Source organism: Petromyzon marinus, chromosome 58, assembly GCF_048934315.1.
Source record: "Petromyzon marinus isolate PM22_M1 ecotype Great Lakes invasive population chromosome 58, UKy_Petmar_22M1.pri1.0, whole genome shotgun sequence".
NCBI lineage: Eukaryota > Metazoa > Chordata > Hyperoartia > Petromyzontiformes > Petromyzontidae > Petromyzon > Petromyzon marinus.
In genome coordinates, this window is record NC_133724.1 from 6,661,128 (window position 1) to 6,678,503 (window position 17,376).

At 48.6% G+C, this 17,376-nt stretch overlaps 1 protein-coding gene across 1 annotated transcript in view; it reads left to right on the forward strand.

Annotated features, from left to right (window-relative positions):
• The first annotated feature begins 467 nt into the window (after nucleotides 1-467).
• Nucleotides 468-17,376, forward strand: part of LOC116937032 (voltage-dependent calcium channel gamma-2 subunit-like) — a 168,153-nt gene continuing 151,244 nt past the window's right edge. Inside the window, exon 1 of the mRNA XM_076052888.1 lies at nucleotides 468-2,987. Coding sequence (XP_075909003.1) covers nucleotides 2,774-2,987 — 214 coding nt within the window. The 5' untranslated portion in view covers nucleotides 468-2,773. The remainder of the gene's footprint in view (nucleotides 2,988-17,376) is intronic.

The window sequence follows — 17,376 nt, forward strand, 5'->3', positions numbered from 1 at the left end:
ACTAAGTCATGTTTTGCAGAGGGGTCAAATACTTATTTCCCTCATTAAAATGCAAATCAATTTATAACATTTTTGACATGCGTTTTTCTGGATTTGTTGTTGTTATTCTGTCTCTCACTGTTCAAATAAACCTACCATTAAAATTATAGACTGATCATTTTTTTGTCAGTGGGCAAACGTATAAAATCAGCAGGGGATCAAATGCTTTTTTTCCCTCACTGTATGTCTATGTTCCCCCTGTTTTCTATGTACATATTTGTTAAAAAAAAATGTTACGACAAAGCGCCGCATCTGCACCCAGCCCTTCTCGCAGTCCTCCGTCTCTCTCTCTCTCTCTACCCTCCCCTGCCGCTCTGTGCGCTCAACCTTCATTTGCATTCACACCACGAACTTCTTCACATCGGTGTCGGAGGGCTGATCCGGCGCGTGGTTGGTTGGTGGTGGTGGTGGAGGAGGAGGTGGAGGAGGTGGAGGTCGAGGGGAGATGATGGAGGAGGTGGGGGAGGAGAGATTCTGGCGGGACGAGCGGTTCGCAATTTGATACGGGCGGTGGTGGCGGCGTTTCTCAAATCCGCGTGGTGCGTGCTTCAATATCAGTCGTCATCGTATCCGAGGAGGAGGTGGTGGAAGACGAATAAGAGGAGGAGGGAGGCGAGGCCGTGGATGTGGCAGCGGGATTATGCGTGGTGATCGCACGCACACGCGCGCATACACACACACAGACGCGCGCGCACACACACATACAGACACGCGCGCACACACACACACGCGCGCATACACACACACACAGACACGCGCGCACGCACACACAGACACGCGCGCACACACACACAGACCGGCACGTCACCTAACGAATGTGGTGGTCGCGGTGGTGGCAGTGGTGGTGGTGATATTCTGAACCCGTGGCTCGAGAAAGCAGCAGCAGCAGGAGGATCAGGATCATCCATTCATGCATCCATTGTGGGTGTGCTCAATGATGACATCGCCTCGTCTGCGTCCGCGTTGCGCTTGCACCACCACGCACGCAGCTCTGCTGCAGCACGAGCTGCACTAGCAGCAGCAGTAGCAACAGCAGCAGCACGAGCAGCAGTAGTAGCAGCAGTAGTAGCAGCAGCACGAGTAGCAGCAGCAGCACGAGCAGCAGTAGTAGCAGCAGCGGTAGTAGCAGCAGCAGTAGCAGCAGCAGTAGTAGCAGCAGCAGTAGTAGCAGCAGCACGAGTAGCAGCAGCAGCACGACTAGCAGTAGTAGCAGCAGCGGTAGTAGCAGCAGCACGAGCAGCAGCAGCACGAGCAGCAGCAGTAGTAGTATCTTCCGGCTTCTCTCGCGATCAGCAGCGGATTCCAAGCCATGCAGCAGCAGCAGCTGCAGCTGAAAGAGCGTGTGCACGATCCATCATACAACGCCTGGAAGCTCATTCAGAAACAACAGCAGCAGCATAAGCAACATTGAGGGAACGCTCCCACCGTAGAGCATTTGTCGGTTCACCACAGCACCATCAGCATCATCCGCGGCGACAGCATCATCAGCAGCATCATCATCATCAACAGTAGCAGCATAAGCAGCAGCATTAGCAGAATCATCATCAGCATCATCGTCATCAGCAATATCATCATCATCAACAGCAGCAGCAACATCATCAGCAGCATCATCAGAAGCAGCAGCATCAGCAGCAGCACCAGCAGCATCAGCAGCATCAGCAGCATCATCATCAGCAGCATCAGCAGCATCAGCAGCAACATCATCACCAGCAGCATCATCACCAGCGGCAGCAGCATCGGGCGGCTTGCAAGTTCATTCATGCGGATGCAGAGCGAAGGCGAGAGACCTCCACATCTCAGCCGACTACTGCGGTGCTGAGCCCTAGACCCGGCAGGAGCGTCCCGCCTAGCCTGATCGTCACATCTCGGTGGCATCGTCAAGCGCTCAATACGGCTCGGTGAGCACACGGGCCGCCTGGAACACAGTAGGTCAATTTCATCATCATCAGCAGCAGCAGCAGCAACATCATCAGCAGCAGCGGTAGCAGCAGCAGCAGCACCGTCAACAGTGTGACAGTAGCAATAATCGCAGCATTGGCTGTATAATCATCAGCAGCAGCAGTAGTAACAGCAGCAGCAGCAGAACTATCACTAGCAGCAATAGCATCATCAGCTGCACCATAGTCATCATCATCAGCTGCCCCATAGTCATCATCATCAGCTGCCCCGTAGTCATCATCATCATCAGCTGCACCATAGTCATCAGCAGCAGCATCATCATCAGCATGAAGCTCGTTCGTGGCGCCCGGTAGGAGGAGCGCGAGCGAGCGAGGCGCGCTCTGCGTGGAAGAACAATCAAAGCAGCAGTAGCGGCGGCGGCGGCGGTGGCAGTGACGCCGGTTCGGATACAACCACGGGCGCTCCTCAACATCTGAACGTCGCGGTGCCGGCTGCCGTCCGCTTGCTTCGCCACAACCAGCAGCACCGCCACAACCAGCACCGCCACCACCACAAGCAGCACCTCCACAACCAGCACCGCCACAACCAGCAGTGCCACAACCAGCACCACAAGGAGCAGGGACAGCGCAAGCTCGCCTCCCGAGACGCGCCAACAGGCGCACGCGCGTAAGCGAGCCAACGAGCCAAGCGACCGTGCCGAACCGAGCCGAAACCGAACCGAGCCGAAACCGAGCCGAGCCGAAGCCGAACCGAGCCGAAGCCGAGCCCTCCCATTCCGCAGGAGCTCTCCGGCCTCTACGGGGCCTGCCGAGGATGCGTGCTGAGCGGCCTCGCCATGGGGCTGTGTGACCGAGGAGTCCAGACGCTCTTCACGACCGGTGGCGCCTTCGCTGCCTTTGGCCTCATGAGCATCGCCGTGGGCACGGACTTTTGGCTCTACTCACGGGGCAACTGCCGCAGCAAGGCCGGAGCCGGCGAGAACGACACCAGCGTGAAGAATGAGGAGGTGATGACCCACTCGGGGCTGTGGAGGACCTGCTGCCTTGAAGGTAAACACACACAGACGCACACAACAAGACGAACTCGGGAGCCCCAAGAGGTTGAGGGTTTTTTTTAGTTGTTGTTGTTGTGAGTCTCGCCTCGTCATCTCTTTGCGATTTCTGACTAAACAATAACAAACAAAATGAAACAAATCACGACGTTTCGGGCGCAGCACAAGCGTTCGTCGTCACCTGATGCGCCCAAAAACGTCGTGATTTATTTTACTTTCTACCCACGTGACTTTACCAAAAGAACCGAAGACTATGGATTCCTGCAGTCACGAAAGCTTCAAATCAAGATTAATAACAAACAAAACAAACCAAAAAAAACCACGAGGATATTCGCCCGGCGATGTTGGACGTCGGTGCCTCGCCGAAACCTCACGGGACTGAACATTGTGTGAATATCCTCGTCTCGTCGTGGGGTCTGCCCCCTCCAAACGCGCAACCGAGGCGAGTAACTAATTGGCGTCTCTCGTCTCACGTGACGCGACCTTTAACTGATTGGCTGTGTGGTCGGGTGGCTGGCGGCTTCACGACACATCGATTTACTCTCCCCGGCGTTGATCGTTCGCAGGCAGCGCTCCTCATTGCAAAGGCCCCCCATCGGTGCCACTGGTGGGCCAATCGGTGGCCCGTACTGGTGGGCCAATCGGTGGCCCGTACTGGTGGGCCAATGGGTGGCTCGTACTGGTGGGCCACCGGTGGCCTGAACTGGTGGGCCAATCGGTGGCCCGTACTGGTGGGCCAATGGGTGGCCCGTACTGGTGGGCCAATCGGTGGCCTGAACTGGTGGGCCAATCGGTGGCCCGTACTGGTGGGCCAATGGGTGGCCTGTACTGGAGGGCCAATCGGTGGCCCGTACTGATGGGCCACCGGTACGGCGCACTGATGGGCCAATCAGTGGCCCGTACTGGTGGGCCAATCGGTGGCCCGTACTGGTGGGCCAATCGGTGGCCTGTACTGGAGGGCCAATCGGTGGCCCGTACTGGTGGCCCACCGATGCGTCGCACTGATGGCCACTGGTGACTCGCTAATGCGGCCCCCTGATATGCGGCCCCCTCTCCCCGACAATACACACATAGTGACACCACTCCCCACTACCCCACCCACCCCATCATCACCATCATCACCGCCATCAACAAAGCTGCTGCTGTCACAACACCCCCCGCAATGGTTTCAAATGGTGGTGGCGGCGGGGGCCCTCGCTCACTCGCACACCGATGATGTCTCATCGGTCAAAGTGACCCCCCCGCCCTCCCACCAGCTCTAAACATTGGTGAAGAACACCGATCTCCTCCGATGTTGTCACCCCCCACCTCCTCCACATCGAGAATCAAGTGCTGCCCCCTCTTCTCTCTCCCCCCCTACCGCCGAGGCCTACTATAAAACCTCGTGCCACGGCAGCTCTCTCGCCTACTTCAGCAGTTTTGTTCTTGCTGTGGTTGTCCCACCTGATGACGATTGCTTGTGTTGCGATCGAAACGTCATGATCTATTATTTGTCTACCCACGTGACTTTACCGAAGGAACCAAAGAGTGTGGATTCCTTACAGTCACGAAAGCTTCAAAAACAAGATTTAACAACGCGCGTCTCGAACAGCGCGGTTCCTTGGAAGCCTCGACTGCAGCCTTGCACCCCCGTCTGGTTCTCGATCATTATATATTTATTTAAAAACAAATTTACGACGTCAATAAACGCCGAGGCCTTGATGAAACAGAGTTAAGTTGCCACTTTCGTTTGCCAACGGGCGGCGCGATTTGCGTTTTGGATGATTTACCTTCTTGGACTAAGAAATCTGGCCACGTCTCGCTTAGCCCTCACAAAGGGGCATCTCGCACCCCCCCCCAGGGAGTGCGAGATGCCCCCCAGGTTAAGAAGAAGAATAAGAACCACCGCTCTCAATTATTTAGCTGCTGCTGCTATGAATTCTCACATGACGATGGCGATGATGATGATGATTTGGGCCACTGCGATGGACAGCGATAGTCACACGCGCAAAAAGTCGCCTCTGAAAAAGCGGGGCTTCACTTTGTGAATAAAAGTTGAGTTTAACACGCAGTAGTAGCAAGGCTTTAGCGACCAATGTTATCCATAATAGAGGATTTGGGGTGGGGGGGGGGGGCGGCTAGATCGCGTGAATGTAAATGTGTCGTTAAACCCGCCACCACACGACCACACAGCCCAATGCGTAAGGGGTTTGTCACCTAGACAGAGCGTGACGATTAGTTACTAGGTCGTGTGTTGGAGAGTAAACCCACTACAACGTTTACAATGAAAGTGTATAGTGTAGTGTATAGTGTAGTGTGTAATGTAGTGTATAGTGTAGTATACTAGTACAGCACACACCGGACGTGTGTTGGAGAGTAAACCCACTATAACATTTACATTTATAGTGTAGTTGTATAGTGTAGTGTAATGTGTAGTATATAGTATCGTATATAGTGTAGTGTATAGTGTAGTATACTAGTTCAGCACACACCAGTTGTGTGTTGGAGAGTAAACCGACTACAACATTTACAATTATTGTGTAAATTTTGATTTAAAGCTTTCGTGACTGCAGGGATTCATATTTTTGGTTCTTTCGGTAAAGTCACGTAGAAGGGAAACAATAAAATAATAAAAATATAAAACGATAAAATTCTCACGACGTTTCGACTACAACACAAGCAATCATCATCAGTTTTGAAAACTACATCAAGAAAATTTGAAAAAAGTGGCGGTTTTTTAATGCATATCCGACCAGGAACACATAGCCAGTGAACTCAAGCACGTACACCAAGCTCTTAAGGCTAATGGTTATTCCGACTACACAATCCGCAAAGCTATCACTTCAACCATGAAGAAGGACCCTCTTGAGGAGCCTTTCAAAACCATCACCTTACCCTACATTGTGGGGATCACAAAAAATATCTCCAAAATCTTGAATAAACACAAGATCCGGGTCCGATTCAACACATAACATAACATCCGTAATCTGGTTCCGTCTGTAAAAGATGTGATTCCGGACATACAGTACCCTGGCGTCTACAAACTAAGTTGCCTCTGTGGTAGTAGTTACATTGGAGAAACCAAACGACATGTCTCGGACCGCATTCGTGAACACAAAGCAGACCTAAAACACGGTAGGACCAACACCTCGGCCATGGCAGATCATTGTTATAATTCAGTAGGTTCACATGACATTGACTTCTCCAAGACAGAGGTTCTCTGCAATCCATCTGGCTACCATGAGAGATTCGTCCATGAGGCTATCCACATATACAAACACAGAGACAATTTCAACCGAGAAGATGGATTCTGGCTTAGCAATCATTGTAAGGATTTGATAAACCATTTCGGGTCTTAATTGATTGTTCACGCTTAAGGTGGCTTTCAGACCGCATCCATTATTTTTCGTCCCCCCCCTCCTCTTTTCCGAACATAGATGGACTCGTCCATCTGAACAAACTGTCAAATCGCTCTCCGTGGTGCAAACGTTAAAAAAGCCGCCACTTTTTTCAAATGTTCTTGATGTGGTTTTCACACCTGATGGTGATTGCTTGTGTTGCAGTCGAAACGTCGTGAGAATTTTATTGTTTTATATTTGTATTATTTTATTGTTTCCCTTCTACGTGACTTTACCGAAAGAACCAAGAATATAATTATAGTGTAGTTGTATAGTGTAGTGTATAGTGTAGTGTATAGTGTAGTGTATAGTGTAGTATACTAGTACAGTTCTAACCCGTTGTGTGTTGGAGAGCAAACCCACTACAACATTTACAATTCGAGTACAGTGAGGTTCCGCCGGCAATTCGTTTAGTTTAAAGATATCGCTGGCTACACCGTGATCAAGAGACTTGTGCGGCAGCTAGAGGGCGACAGTGAGACTAGTCGACATCTAAATCTCAATACTGGGACCCCATACTCTTTGGTTCTTTCGGTAAAGTCACGTAGGTATAAAATACAATAAATCACGACGTTTCGGGTGCAACACAAGCGTCCATCATCAGGTGAAAAAGCATGGTCTGCTGCTGAGGCAGAACCAAAGAGTATGGATTCCTGCAGTCACGAAAACTTCAAATCAACACTGGGACTCTACTTACGATCGCGTCGGGTTCCAGCTGTCTGTTAGTCGATGTGTTCGTAAGTCCAAGTTGATTCCTGTAGATTCCGAACACGTTGTATGGCGTGTACACTAAATACGGGAATGGTTTTAACAGTCGTATAATCTCCTGTAGATGTAGATGCCACTGGCTCTTCACGTTCCGCAGATGTAGATACCACTGGTTCGTCATGTTCTGCAGATGTAGATACCACTGGTTCTTCACATTCGGCAGATGTGGATGCCACTGGTTTTTTATGTTCTGCAGATGTAGATGTCACTGGTTCTTCACGTTCTGCAGATGCCACTGGTTCTCACGTTCTGCAGATGTAGATGGCACTGGTTCTTCACGTTCTACAGATGTAGATTCTGCTGGTTCTTTACATTCTGTAGATGTATATGCCACTGGTTATTCACGTTCTGCAGATGTAGATACACTGGTTATTCATATTCTGCAGATGTAGATGCGGCTGGGTCTTCAGGTTTTGCAGATGTAGATACCACTGGTTCTTCACGTTCTGCAGATTAGATGCCAATGGTTTTTCATGTTCTGCAGATTTAGATGCCACCACCATCTATTGTGCAGCATTTGAACTTATAGCTCTTGGTCCGAACGGGAAACTGTACATGTGTGCAGGTTTGTTCGTATCTCTGAAAGTTCGTAAGTCGAATGTTTGTAAGTAGAGGAGTCCTTGTACAGTCCTCTACATACTAAACTAGACTATTAAATTATTATGTTTTTCCTTTACCAGGTAAGGCCCCACTGAGCTACGTAGCTCTTTTTTTCAGAAGCGACCTGGCTTTCACAAATGATAGTTCAACGAAGTCGCTTATCACGTGGACAATTATAGCAGTCAAAATACAGAATGAGAATGATTATTTGTACCGGACAAATCCGATGAGCTATGAAGCTCTTTTTCACAGATGTCCAATAGATACTCTAAACGCATGTTGATTCTAAATATGGAAAGAAAAGCCGGAGGACCCTAGCAAAAAAAAATCCACGTGACCACAGGAGAGAGACACGTAAACTCCAAATATACAGCAGGCATCAGGTGCGGGATCGAAACCACGACCTTCTGTATACTAGGCGAGATAGTTATCATCTCCTAGCCACCGCGGGGTACACCAGAGAGACACACACACAGAGACGCAAACTCCAAATATGGAACAGGCGTGAGGGTCGGAATCGAATCCAAGACCTCCTGTATACTAGGCGAGGTAGTCAACTTCTCTCTAGCCACCGTGGCGCCCCCCACACAATGGACAAACGGCAAATCAATGTTGGATTCACTCAGTCATTTGCTCGCGTTCCAATTGGCGAGCGTTTATCCAATTCAAAGATTTCCTTCCCCCCGATGTTAGCCACGGACGGTGCGGCCGCACGAAGCTGCCAAGAAACTCGGAAGGGAGGCAAAGATGGCGTCGAGAAAAATGCGTCCACGGAATGGCACCCCCCTGGGGAGGCAGCGAGCGGTGCACGTGGATTAGAGAATGCACGCGCACGGTTGAGACATCGTCATGATCGCGTCCGTACGTCCTTGTGCAGTAGGTACGTCGAACTTCTTTCACACCGTACGTAGCCAACCGCGCTAATCAGAGGTGCCGGGGGCAAAGACAATGAACTAAACGCAAGAAGCAGTTCTAAAGAAATGAGTTCTCGATGTAGCAGAGTAGTGTAGTGTAAAGTCGTGTAATGTATCATAGTGTAGTGTATAGTGTCGTTTGTATAAGTGTATAGTGTAGCAGTGTAGTAGGCTCCACGGAGGCACACACTTGAACTTGGAGGCAACACGTTTATTCCACAACCCCAACAGGGTACTCCATAACGCACACAGGATTATGACATAGGTGGTAACTACCACTTTAAACGAGACCACAACGGGGTAGCTACATAACCAGGTCAATCACTAACACACTGCCTGACCCACGATGCCGAGCATAAAGACCGAAGACCGAGGATCGAAGAGACGTAGCACCGACGGGTTTCATTCCAACAGACAGCCCGGATTGGCCTTCAAGACCTCCCTTTTATGCCCCTGAGCGTGGCCTAGCTCCGCCCTCGGCCACGCCCCCTTCGAGATCCTACTAGAAGGTTCTGGGCAATACATCACGTGTCCCTCTTGCCACTTTTTGGCCCCCCTCATTATCCTGACCTGGTCACGTGCCCTCTCAGGTTCACCTAGACTGTAACGTCCTCAAATGCCCTCTCTCTGACAGTCACCAGAACCCTGCCAGCTAGGGCACCCTTCCATGCCATACATACTCTGGTGACAGAGAGAGGCCCTATCAGGCACAGTTAAACGCCGTAGTGACTCAATATACATCACCACAGCAGTATAATGTGTATTGTAGTGTAGTGTATAGTAGTGTAGTGTGTAGTGTAGTGTATAGTGTAATCTATAGTAGTATAGTGTTTAGTAGTGAAGTGCATAGTGTAGTAGTGTCATAATAGTGTAGTGCATAGTAGTATATAGTGTGGTGTATATTAGTGTTGGCTGATCCCCTGCTGAGGGCAGGGACGAGGGTGGTGGTGTGAGGGAAGCAGGACAAGTTAGCGGAGTACTGAGTGAGAGAGTTAGCGGAGGAATGAGTGAGAGAGTTAGCAGAGTACTGAGTGAGAGAGTTAGCGGAGAACTGAGTGAGAGAGTTAGCGGAGTACTGAGTGAGAGAGTTAGCGGAGTATTGAGTGAGAGAGTTAGCGAAGTACTAAGTAAGAGAGTTAGCAGAGTACTGAGTGAGAGAGATAGCGGAGTTCTGAGTGAGAGAGTTAGCAGAGTACTGAGTGAGAGATTTAGCGGAGAATTGAGTGAGAGAGTTAGCGGAGTACTGAGTGAGAGAGATAGCGGAGTACTGAGTGAGAGAGTTAGCGGAGTACTGAGTGAGAGAGATAGCGGAGTACAGAGTGAGAGAGTTAGCAGAGTACTGAGTGAGAGAGTTAGCGGAGTACTGAGTGAGAGAGTTAGCGGAGTACTGAGTGAGAGAGTTAGCGGAGTACTGAGTGAGAGAGATAGCGGAGTACAGAGTGAGAGAGTTAGCGGAGTATTGAGTGAGAGAGTTAGAGAAGTACTAAGTAAGAGAGTTTGCAAAGTACTGAGTGAGAGAGATAGCGGAGTTCTGAGTGAGAGAGTTAGCAGAGTACTGAGTGAGAGATTTAGCGGAGTATTGAGTCAGAGAGTTAGTGGAGTACTGAGTGAGAGAGATAGCGGAGTACTGAGTGAGAGAGTTAGCGGAGTACTGAGTGAGAGAGATAGCGGAGTACTGAGTGAGACAGTTAGCGGAGTACTGACTGAGAGAGTTAGCGGAGTACTGAGTGAGAGAGATAGCGGAGTATTGAGTTAAAGAGTTAGCGGAGTATTGAGTGAGAGTTAGCAGAGTACTGAGTGAGAGAGATAGTGGCGTACTGAGTGAGAGAGTTAGCAGAGTATTGAGTGAGAGAGTTAGCGGAGTGTTGAGTGAGAGAGTTAGCGGAGTTCTGAGTGAGAGAGTTAGCGGAGTATTGAGTGAGAGAGTTAGCGGAGTATTGAGTGAGAGAGTTAGCGGAGTATTGAGCGAGAGAGTTAGCGGTGTATGAAGTGAGAGAGATAGCGGAGTATTGAGTGAGAGAGATAGCGGAGTACTGAGTGAGAAAAATAGCGGAGTTCTGAGTGAGAGAGATAGCGGAGTACTTAGTGAGAGAGATAGTGGAGTACTGAGTGAGAGAGTTAGCGGAGTACTAAGTTAGAGAGTTAGCGGAGTACTGAGTGAGAAAGTTAGCGGAGTACTGAGTGAGAGAGTTAGCGGAGTATTGAGCGAGAGAGTTAGCAGAGTATAGAGTGAGAGAGTTAGTGGAGTTTAGAGTGAGAGAGTTAGCAGAGTATAGAGTGAGAGAGTTAGCGGAGTATGAAGTGAGAGAGATAGCGGAGTATTGAGTGAGAGAGATAGCGGAGTACTGAGTGAGAAAAATAGCGGAGTTCTGAGTGAGAGAGATAGCGGTGTACTTAGTGAGAGAGATAGCGGAGTACTGAGTGAGAGAGTTAGCGAAGTACTGAGTGACAGAGTTAGCGGAGTATTGAGTGAGAGAGTTAGCGGAGTACTGAGTGAGAGAGATAGCGGAGTGCCTAGTGAGAGAGTTAGCGGAGTATTGAGTGAGAGAGTTAGAGAAGTACTAAGTAAGAGAGTTTGCAAAGTACTGAGTGAGAGAGATAGCGGAGTTCTGAGTGAGAGAGTTAGCAGAGTACTGAGTGAGAGATTTAGCGGAGTATTGAGTCAGAGAGTTAGTGGAGTACTGAGTGAGAGAGATAGCGGAGTACTGAGTGAGAGAGTTAGCGGAGTACTGAGTGAGAGAGATAGCGGAGTACTGAGTGAGACAGTTAGCGGAGTACTGACTGAGAGAGTTAGCGGAGTACTGAGTGAGAGAGATAGCGGAGTATTGAGTGAAAGAGTTAGCGGAGTATTGAGTGAGAGTTAGCAGAGTACTGAGTGAGAGAGATAGTGGCGTACTGAGTGAGAGAGTTAGCAGAGTATTGAGTGAGAGAGTAAGCGGAGTGTTGAGTGAGAGAGTTAGCGGAGTTCTGAGTGAGAGAGTTAGCGGAGTACTGAGTGAGAGAGTAAGCGGAGTGTTGAGTGAGAGAGTTAGCAGAGTATTGAGTGAGAGAGTTAGCGGAGTACTGAGTGAGAGAGATAGCGGAGTACTGAGTGAGAGAGTTAGCGGAGTATTGAGTGCAAGACATAGCGGAGTACTGAGTGAGAGAGTTAGCGGAGTACTGAGTGAGAGAGTTAGCAGAGTATTGAGTTAGAGAGATAGCAGAGTACTGAGTGAGAGAGTTAGCGGAGTATTGAGTGAGAGAGTTAGCGGAGTATTGAGTGAGAGAGTTAGCGGAGTACTGAGTGAGAGAGATAGCGGAGTGCCTAGTGAGAGAGATAGCGGAGTACTGAGTGCGAGAGTTAGCGGAGTACTAAGTTAGAGAGTTAGCGGAGTACTGATTGAGAGAGTTAGCGGAGTACTGAGTGAGAGAGATAGCGGAGTGCCTAGTGAGAAAGTTAGCGGACTTGTGAGTGAAAGAGTTTGTGAGTATTGAGTGAGAGAGATAGCCGAGTACTAAGTTAGAGAGTTAGCAGAGTATTGAGTGAGAGAGTTAGCGGAGTACTGAGTGAGAGAGTTAGCGGAGTATTGAGTGAGAGAGTTAGCGGTGTAATGAGCGAGAGAGTTAGCGGAGTATAGAGTGAGAGAGTTAGCGGAGTATAGAGTGAGAGAGTTAGCGGAGTATAGAGTGAGAGAGTTAGCGGAGTATAAAGTGAGAGAGATAGCGGAGTATTGAGTGAGAGAGATAGCGGAGTACTGAGTGAGAATAAAAAGCGGAATTCTGAGTGAGAGAGATAGCGGAGTACTGAGAGAGAGTTTGCGAAGTACTGAGTGAGAGAATTAGCGGAGTATTCAGTCAGAGAGTTAGCGGAGTACTGAGTGAGAGAGTTAGCGGAGTACTGAGTGAGAGAGTTAACAGAGTATTGAGTGAGAGAGTTAGCGGAGTATTGAGTGAGAGAGTTAGCGGAGTATTGAGCGAGAGAGTTAGCAGAGTATAGAGTGAGAGAGTTAGTGGAGTTTAGAGTGAGAGAGTTAGCGGAGTATAGAGTGAGAGAGTTAGCGGAGTATGAAGTGAGAGAGATAGCGGAGTATTGAGTGAGAGAGATAGCGGAGTACTCAGTGAGAAAAATAGCGGAGTTCTGAGTGAGAGAGATAGCGGTGTACTTAGTGAGAGAGATAGCGGAGTACTGAGTGAGAGAGTTAGCTTATTGAGTGAGAGAGTTAGCGGAGTGCCTAGTGAGAGAGTTAGCAGAGTTCTGAGTGAGAGAGTTAGCGGAGTTCTGAGTGAGAGAGTTAGCGGAGTACTGAGTGAGAGAGATAGCCGAGTACTGAGTGAGAGAGTTAGCGGAGTACTAAGTTAGAGAGTTAGCGGAGTATTGAGTGAGAGAGTTAGCGGAGTATTGAGTGAGAGAGTTAGCGGAGTACTGAGTGAGAGAGATAGCGGAGTGCCTAGTGAGAGAGTTAGCGGAGTACTGAGTGAGAGAGTTAGCGGAGTGTTGAGTGAGAGAGTTAGAAGAGTGTTGAGTGAGAGAGAGAGTGGAGTATTGAGTGAGAGTTAGCGGAGTACTGAGTGAGAGAGTTAGCGGAGTACTGAGTGAGAGAGATAGCGGAGTACTGAGTGAGAGAGTTAGCGGAGTATTGATTGAGAGAGTTAGCGGAGTACTGAGTGAGAGAGTTAGCGGAGTATTGCGTGAGAGAGTTAGCGAAGTACTGAGTGGGAGAGATAGCAGAGTACTGAGTGAGAGAGTTAGCGGAGTATTGAGTGAGAGAGTTAGCGGAGTATTGAGTGAGAGAGTTAGCGGAGTACTGAGTGAGAGAGTTAGTGCATTTCTGACTGAGAGAGATAACGGAGTACTGAGTGAGAGAGTTAGCTGAGTACTGAGTGAGAAAGTGTTTGACACGTAGGCTTTCGCGACCAATATTATTCATAATAAAGGTTAGATCGCGTTATTTATAAATGTGTCGTAACCTTCCATCACCCGACACGGCCAATCAGCAAAAAATTTTCACGTTGACAAAAGACAAATAATTCACTACTTTAGCCCACCGGTGTGTTGAAGAGTGAATCCACAACATTTACAGTTTGAGTACGACGTTTCGCTGGTAATTACATCCAGCATCATCGGGCAATTCGCCAGAATTGGTACTGAGTGAGAGAGTTAGCGGAGTTCTGAGTGAGAAAGATAGCGGAGTATTGAGTGAGAGAGATAGCAGAGAATTGAGTGACAGAGTTAGTGGAGTACTGAGTGAGAGAGATAGCGGAGCACTGAGTGAGAGAGTTAGCGGAGTACTGAGTGAGACAGATAGCGGAGTGCCTAGTGAGAGACTTAGCGGAGTATTGAATGAGAGAGTTAGCGGAGTATTGAGTCAGAGAGTTAGCGGAGTATTGAGTGAGAGAGTTAGCGGAGTATAGAGTGAGAGAGTTAGCGGAGTATAGAGTGAGAGAGTTAGCGGAGTATAGAGTGAGAGAGTTAGGGGAGTATAAAGTGAGAGAGATAGCGGAGTATTGAGTGAGAGAGTTAGCAGAGTACTGAATGAGAGTTAGCGGAGTACTGAGTGAGAGAGTTAGCGGAGTACTGAGTGAGAGAGATAGCGGAGGACTGAGTGAGAGAGTTAGCAGAGTACTGAGTGAGAGTTAGCGGAGTACTGAGTGAGAGATATAGTGGCGTACTGAGTGAGAGAGATAGCGGAGTACTGAGTGAGAGAGTTAGCGGAGTACTAAGTTAGAGAATTAGCAGAGTATTGAGTGAGAGAGTTAGCGGTGTATTGAGTGGGAGAGATAGCGGAGTATTGAGTGAGAGAGTTAGTGGAGTTCTGAGTGAGAGAGTTAGCGGAGTACTGAGTGAGAGAGATAGCGGAGTACTGAGTGAGAGAGTTAGCGGAGTACTAAGTTAGAGAGTTAGCGGAGTACTGAGTGAGAGAGAAAGTGGAGTACTGAGTGAGAGAGATAGTGGAGTGCCTAGTGAGAGAGTTAGCGGAGTATTGAGTGAGAGAGTTAGCGGAGTATTGAGTGAGAGAGTTGGCGGAGTATTGAGTGAGAGCGTTAGCAGAGTACAGATTGAGAGAGCTAGCAGAGTATAGAGTGAGAGAGTTAGCGGAGTATAGAGTGAGAGAGTTAGCGGAGTATAGCGTGAGAGAGTTAGCGGAGTATAGAGTGAGAGAGTTAGCGGAGTATTGAGTGAGAAAGTTAGCGGAGTATTGAGTGAAAGAGTTAGCGAAGTATAGCGTGAGAGAGTTAGCGGAGTATAGAGTGAGAGAGTTAGCGGAGTATAGAGTGAGAGAGTTGGCGGAGTATAAAGTGAGAGAGATAGCGGAGTATTGAGTGAGAGAGATAGTGGAGTACTGAGTGAGAGAGTTAGGGGAGTACTGAGTGAGACAGATAGCAGAGTGCCTAGTGAGAGACTTAGCGGAGTATTGAATGAGAGAGTTAGCGGAGTATTGAGTCAGAGAGTTAGCGGAGTATTGAGTGAGAGAGTTAGCAGAGTATTGAGTGAGAGAGTTAGCGGAGTATAGAGTGAGAGAGTTAGCGGAGTATAGAGTGAGAGAGTTAGGGGAGTATAAAGTGAGAGAGATAGCAGAGTACTGAGTGAGAGGGTTAGCGGAGTATTGAGTGAGAGAGTTAGCAGAGTACTGAGTGAGAGAGTTAGCGGAGTACCAAGTTAGAGAGTTAGCGGAGTACTGAGTGAGAGAGTTAGCGGAGTACTGACTGAGAGAGATAGCGGAGGACTGAGTGAGAAAGTTAGCAGAGTACTGAGTGAGAGAGTTAGCGGAGTGTTGCGTGAGAGAGTTAAAAGAGTGTTGAGTGAGAGAGAGAGTGGAGTATTGAGTGAGAGAGATAGTGGAGTACTGAGTGAGAGAGTTAGGGGAGTACTGAGTGAGACAGATAGCAGAGTGCCTAGTGAGAGACTTAGCGGAGTATTGAATGAGAGAGTTAGCGGAGTATTGAGTCAGAGAGTTAGCGGAGTATTGAGTGAGAGAGTTAGCAGAGTATAGAGTGAGAGAGTTAGCGGAGTATAGAGTGAGAGAGTTAGCGGAGTATAGAGTGAGAGAGTTAGGGGAGTATAAAGTGAGAGAGATAGCGGAGTATTGAGTGAGAGAGATAGCAGAGTACTGAGTGAGAGAGATAGCGGAGTACTGAGTGAGAGAGATAGCGGAGTACTGAGTGAGAGAGTTAGCGAAGTACTGAGTGAGAGAGTTAGCGGAGTATTGAGTGAGAGAGATAGCAGAGTACTGAGTGAGAGAGTTAGCGGAGTATTGAGTGAGAGAGTTAGCAGAGTACTGAGTGAGAGAGTTAGCGGAGTACCATGTTAGAGAGTTAGCGGAGTACTTAGTGAGAGAGTTAGCGGAGTACTGACTGAGAGAGATAGCGGAGGACTGAGTGAGAGTGTTAGCAGAGTACTGAGTGAGAGAGTTAGCGGAGTGTTGCGTGAGAGAGTTAGAAGAGTGTTGAGTGAGAGAGAGAGTGGAGTATTGAGTGAGAGTTAGCGGAGTACTGAGTGAGAGAGTTAGCGGAGTACTGAGTGAGAGAGATAGCGGAGTACTGAGTGAGAGAGTTAGCGGAGTATTGAGTGAGAGAGTTAGCGGAGTACTGAGTGAGAGAGTTAGCGGAGTATTGCGTGAGAGAGTTAGCGAAGTACTGAGTGAGAGAGATAGCAGAGTACTGAGTGAGAGAGTTAGCGGAGTATTAAGTGAGAGAGTTAGCGGAGTATTGAGTGAGAGAGTTAGCGGAGTACTGAGTGAGAGAGTTAGCGCATTTCTGAGTGAGAGAGATAACGGAGTACTGAGTGAGAGAGTTAGCTGAGTACTGAGTGAGAAAGTTTGACACGTAGGCTTTCGCGACCAATATTATTCATAATAAAGGTTAGATCGCGTTATTTATAAATGTGTCGTAATCCTCCACAACCCGACACGGCCAATCAGCAAAAAAGTGTCACGTTGACAAAAGACAAATCATTCACTACTTTAGCCCACCGGTGTGTTGAAGAGTGAATCCACAACATTTACAGTTTGAGTACGACGTTTCGCTGGTAATTACATCCAGCATCATCGGGCAATTCGCCAGAATTGGTACTGAGTGAGAGAGTTAGCGGAGTTCTGAGTGAGAAAGATAGCGGAGTATTGAGTGAGAGAGATAGCAGAGAATTGAGTGACAGAGTTAGTGGAGTACTGAGTGAGAGAGATGGCGGAGTATTGAGTGAGAGATTTAGCGGAGTACTGAGTGAAACAGATAGCGGAGTGCCTAGTGAGAGACTTAGCGGAGTATTGAATGAGAGAGTTAGCGGAGTATTGAGTCAAAGAGTTAGCGGAGTATTGAGTGAGAGAGTTAGAGGAGTATAGAGTGAGAGAGTTAGCGGAGTATAGAGTGAGAGAGTTAGCGGAGTATAGAGGGAGAGAGTTAGGGGAGTATGAAGTGAGAAAGATAGCGGAGTATTGAGTGAGAGAGATAGCGGAGTACTGAGTGAGAGAGATAGCGGAGTACTGAGTGAGAGAGATAGCGGAGTACTGAGTGAGAGAGTTAGCGAAGTACTGAGTGAGAGAGTTAGCGGAGTATTGAGTGAGAGAGATAGCGGAGTACTGAGTCAGAGAGTTAGCGGAGTACTAAGTTAGAGAATTAGCAGAGTATTGAGTGAGAGAGTTAGCGGAGTATTGAATGGGAGAGATAGCGGAGTATTGAGTGAGAGAGTTAGCGGAGTTCTGAGTGAGAGAGTTAGCGGAGTACTGAGTGAGAGAGATAGCGGAGTACTGAGTGA